This window comes from Thunnus maccoyii, chromosome 10 (assembly GCF_910596095.1).
Source record: "Thunnus maccoyii chromosome 10, fThuMac1.1, whole genome shotgun sequence".
In the NCBI taxonomy this organism is placed as follows: domain Eukaryota; kingdom Metazoa; phylum Chordata; class Actinopteri; order Scombriformes; family Scombridae; genus Thunnus; species Thunnus maccoyii.
The window spans coordinates 17,571,914-17,577,385 of record NC_056542.1 but is presented as its reverse complement, the minus strand read 5'-3'; the positions used below and the strand labels follow the sequence as shown (position 1 = coordinate 17,577,385).

General features: G+C 37.4%; 1 protein-coding gene across 1 annotated transcript; it reads right to left on the bottom strand.

Moving 5' to 3' along the window:
• Positions 1 to 3,426: 3,426 nt before the first annotated feature.
• Positions 3,427 to 5,094, bottom strand: LOC121906109 (C-reactive protein-like). The gene is made up of 5 exons (XM_042424784.1): positions 5,024 to 5,094; positions 4,805 to 4,859; positions 4,289 to 4,391; positions 3,916 to 4,201; positions 3,427 to 3,778 (listed from the first exon to the last, which is right to left on the bottom strand). The coding sequence occupies exons 2-5, from the start codon at positions 4,857 to 4,859 to the stop codon at positions 3,560 to 3,562; spliced, it is 663 nt and encodes a 220-aa protein (XP_042280718.1). The 5' UTR covers positions 5,024 to 5,094; the 3' UTR covers positions 3,427 to 3,559.
• Between the last annotated feature and the right edge of the window lie 378 nt (positions 5,095 to 5,472).

The window sequence follows — 5,472 nt, the reverse complement described above, 5'->3', positions numbered from 1 at the left end:
CAGGTGATATAATCAGGTGATCGGTAGAGGTGGGATAGATTCAGTAGTGACAGCTGGTGGACAGGTGCAGAATGGCAGGTGTGGAACAACAGGAGAAGTTACTACTATATGTACAACACTAATCAGATGATCCAGAGGCAGAAGAGGGATGCGAGGAAGATGAAGCAGCTCTCACCATGACAGACTGCTGCTATACGAGAGAAATGTGCTACTCCTTCTCTGCCTGAAGCAGAACATTTAGTCAGAGACATCCTGTTATCTAGCATCTAACAACATTATCTGCACACACAATATACAATCCCTTACACCCTCTCACATTATATTATTCTCCCATTACCAAAGAACTGCTGTTGATTTTAGCCAATTTCCTGCTGTTGGGGTGTGTTGGGCTGTGTGTGTGTGTGCGCGCGCATGTTGATGTATAAATGAGATAGAGTATTTCAATATATCGCCCTGGGAAAGAATTAAGATGTAACAACGTACAGAAAAGCTGTGAAACAAGCTAGCTTACATTCATCACTTCCACTCATGTTTAATTTCACACACCTAGACAACTCTGAAACCCATAACAAGATTATGTGTGTCCAGCCATGAAGGCTCACTTCAATATGAGCATGAATAAACAGCTGATGGGTAAACACACAGATCACGGACCACATTTAATGAAGAATTCACTCAGGATTTATCTGTGAAAGGTACACTTGGATGTTGAATGTAAGCAAGAGAAATGTTAGGTATGTAACACCAACACTTGTTTGTTTTCTTGAATGAAATACTGTACAGTGCTATGTCAAAGTTTAGACATAGCTTGAGGTTTTGCACAATGTGCTTTGTTACAAGTTTATCTTAACATTAAATTATTTGAAATTTCTTGTCTAAATGCTACAAAGTTATTTGATTATTTTTTTGAAAATTCAAATAAATAAAGATATTCAGTAAATTACTGTATACACATGCCCTGTGCTTAATACATACATAAAGACAAGTTTTTAATCAAGATTTGTATTCAACGCTGTATTAAAGGGCAAGTGTGTAGGATTTAGTGGCATCTAGCGGTGAGATTGCAGATAGTAACCAAATGAATACCCCTCCCCTCCCCTTCCCCTTCCAAGCGTGTAGGAGAAGCTTCAGTAGCCAGAAAAACCAAGAAAGGCCCTCGATAGAGCCAGTGTTTGGTTTGTCCATTCTGGGCTACAGTAGAAACATGGTGGTGCAACATGGCGGGCTAAGCTAACAAAAAAACATCAATTGTTATTTTCATGGGATACATACACTAGTTAAAACATACTTATGAATGTTATATCCCAGTGTTATATTTCTGGATCTTACAATCAAGCTGCTACTGACTGTGTTTTCTCTCAGAGTGGAAGGCAGATAAGGTGTAAATGTGTTGTGTTTTAAGACATTCAGCTATGTCCACTGACACAGTGAGTTAATAAACTAATAACGTCACACAAATCCTATGTTTTGTCTTGTCTCAATAGTGTTTTTCCTCAGTGAAATCCAAGGCTGTGTACACATTCAACACCCACATAAAAGTGCTTTGCAAACAGTTTACTAGTGAACAGTTATAAAGAATCAAAAAGAATCATCACTGACAATTTTTGTGTTTTTACACTGAAAAAAAGACTTTCCAGAATCTATTTAATCTACTGTTTAATGTATTTTTAAATTCCATCATTCTGCCCTCTATGAACTCTGAAATTATGAGCTTTTCAGTTTCAAAGAAAAAATTAGTCTTGTTGCATGAAATAAATTGAATAAAAGTGTTTCCCCATATGATAAATCAAGTCTGTTTCTTCATACAGAACCAGCAGTGCAACACTATAGCATCGTAGGTTGCATTTAAGACTGTATAATTCAGCACAGCATGGGGTACATGCACCGTGACCCAGGGCATCAAGGGAGCAAATCGCATTTCAAGCAAAAGTGCTTGCCATTGTCCTGTGGATTTGACTTTTACAATTCGCTCAAACTCTCAAACTTTTAGTCTGTTGAGGTAAAAGTTGCCTTCCATTACATCAGGAAGCAGCTATAGCTCCCCACAAGGGGCCTCTTCTGAGTTCTCACACGGCACATAATGCTTAATTGATTCTGCAGGAATGTCAAAAGAGAGGTATTTAGGGTAGTAGAGTTACTGCTACGCCTCCTATCGTGCAGAAACTGTATTGTCAAAAAGTCCCTGGAGGTTTGCAAGTAGCCTATGCAGCATCACCAGTGCTACAGTTTGAGCAACACTTCCTTCAGAGAGTCAACCTGGTCAAAAATGTAGAAAGACTGGTTGTCCCACTTGGTGCAATCATAGATAAGCTTGAAACTATTACGCCATGTGTAAAAAAGTCAATGAGTGGAGTTCACCATTTCTTTACTGACTACTTCTGATTTATTATATTTACATTTTATTTGGTGTATTTATTGTCAAACTTTGCTAAGTGCTGCAGTTGTTTGGCTACAGAAGTTATTAGGGTTTTTGGTTTTGCTTGCCTCAAGTACAAGTAATAATATATACTACTCTGAAAAAGGCTTAGGAGAAAGAATTAAAATGAGGTAGAGTCATAAAAAGAAGAATGAAAAAGCTATAAAAAGAGGAGACATATACAGTAGTCACAAGCCAGTAGTCTTTAAATCCGGGCACTCAACTTCTCAAGTCACATCAGTTCAGAAATTAACCATTGAATCATAAATCATTGGCAGAATGAATGGTTGTTGTCCAAAAGTGAACACAACTTTATACTTTACAATTAATGCAGGCACCAGGGCCACAAGGTTATCATCATATTTGTCAGTCACAAGTAAACAATCTCAATGAGTATTTTCCTTGCCGTAAAGAAATAGTTATATGCTAAGAGTTAAATTCCTTGGCTGTCAAGGACTCTTACCGCACAGACATGAGTATTGATTTTCTCATTTAACTCTTGGCAAGAAAGTGAAAACGTGTATTACCCAAAATGTTGAACTATTCCTTTTAGGCGGCAGTTCTTGTTAGTTAGTTAACTTATTCATTTGGAAACCTAGGCAAAAATTAAATGGATTTGTGAACCTGACACTAAGCGGAGAAGGAGAATAACTATCTGAGCACAGGTTTAACTGAGTATAAATGTGTCCTGGACACTGATGCAGCAAACTAAGCAGTACCAATGGGCTGAAATTATAACTGCATATAGATTAAAGTAGACGGATGTAAGCATAAAGTATTTTTAAGTGTAGACATGTCTTGCATCAAAGCTTGTTGAGCTGTTGTTGAGGACGTTGTCGATGGAAGGCAGAGTGCTATTTATTATTAAATATTTCATGTCAGACAGCTATAAAAGATTGGACATGAGACTAGACCACCGTGCAAAGTGTGCCATTTTAATGCATTTTCAAGAAGATCACAAAAAATATTAAAGCAACCAGCAACAGACCGACCCAAGATATATCACATATACTGCAATGTCACATTCATATAATTACATGTGACAATTGCACAGTCAGTGACATTAATTTTATAGAAGACACTGATAGGAAAAAGGTTTGTGATTTGTAAAACATTGTATGGAGCATCACTTAAGGTTCTGTTTTAATGACAGATTGTCTGTTTGTCTTCTATCAGCACCCTTCCTGTGATCTGGAACTCCAGCGCCCTCCAGTTGAGCACATTCCCTGGGGTGAAATTTAGATCGTCCACGTAGCGCTGGATCTCACAGGGGGAAACGACATAGTCCCACATGTGGACATCAGACATCATGCCAACAAACGACTGCTTGATGTCAAACCCCCCACCATAGGAATCCTGCTCCTGTAGAGATTGCAGAGAGGTGAGATTTAAAAAACCCTGAAATCTATACTTTACAGACATACATTGAATCCAAAATTACCAATTTACAGAATTTGCTGGAAAACTATAAACCATAAGGTTTAACAATAAAATGTTACCTGGCCTAACATAATAATGGGACTACTGATTTTTGATCCGCCAACATATTTCCTAATCGAGGGATTTCCATCAAACCACAGCTGTACCAGTCCAGATGCAGAATCCCATGTAGAACAAATAGAGTGCCATGCATTCAGCTTGTAGTCCTGTCCTCTAAACTGTGTTCTTTTGTCCATGACAAATAAATCAAACAAATCAGGAAGCTTGAAAATCAGGAAGGCATTGGGAGCAGAGGGTGTGGCCAATGAGAAAAGGACGTGGCCTCTGCTGAGGTCTGTAAAGGACCTGTAGGTATTGAAAAGAAATTATTATACTTAGTATTGTGAGAGATACATTGGATTTTTTTCATGCATTTTGCATTTTTAACACTACCTGAGACAGACAGTTACAGCACTGAAATCCTCTGTTGGTGTACTCAACGTTACATTAGCTGCGATAGTTTCCTCTGGGAAGGTAAGCATTTTACCTGACAGATCTACACACACACACACACACACACACACACACACACACACACACACACATACTTTTGTTATTACTGGTTCAACGGATTCTTTTTTCAGTTGGTTCTTAGTACATCTCCTGTTATTTATTTTAAATTTGAAAATGAAATTCTGCCACAATGTTAGCTATGAAATACAAATACTTATATGACAGAGATTTTAGATATCTTTGACATTAGCAATTTAGTTATACTATACAAGCAGGTTTTGCCCAATTGCAATTATGATGTTTGCAAAAAATATAAATCATATTTAGTTTCATTCTATTAATTTAGGAAAATATAGATAACAAATAATGGTAACAAACTGTATACATCTGTATACATACAACTTCATTGTGAATTTTCCTTTTGCTATTCCCTTTGTTAAATAAAGATTTTTTTACCCCGAGGACTTGCACCACAAACTGTCAGCATCACCAGGACAAGCAACAACGCCATCTGATACAAAGACATACAAACAGACACCACTGAAAATGCTTAGTTTAAATCCAGTAAATCAAATGCTGTTGCACACCACAAATCAACTCACTGAATACAACATACAACACAGATGTGGGGGAAAAAGTGCAGTAAACTTTGAATCGATTATGTGTTGATCTTACCTTGAAGTCTGTGTCAGGGTGTGGTGTGCAACAGTCAACACTGTGACTTTTATACGCTTGCTGCTTCCTCATTCCTGCCAGGGTGTATCTGCATTTCAATCGTGGATCTGTGATTATGATATTTTTGGCCTCAGAATCCAGTATTGCCCAATGCGTGACAATCCACACATATGACTTCCTTTGTTTCCTTTTAACACAATTAACATGCACATGTTAACATATTGTGTTCTTATTTTAGAAGCTTCCTTAATGGAGCATTGTTGTCACCAAGAGCAGGAAAGTGCACATGACTAACTGTGGGCTCTTAATGCGGTCTTATAAGGCATATTATATTCATACACGTCCAATCAGAGCTCTTTAGTTACTATAAAATAATGAAAAATTGGGGATTAAATTTAACAAATTTAACAATGTAGGTACTAAAATAACTATGAAAATTAAATAAGGAA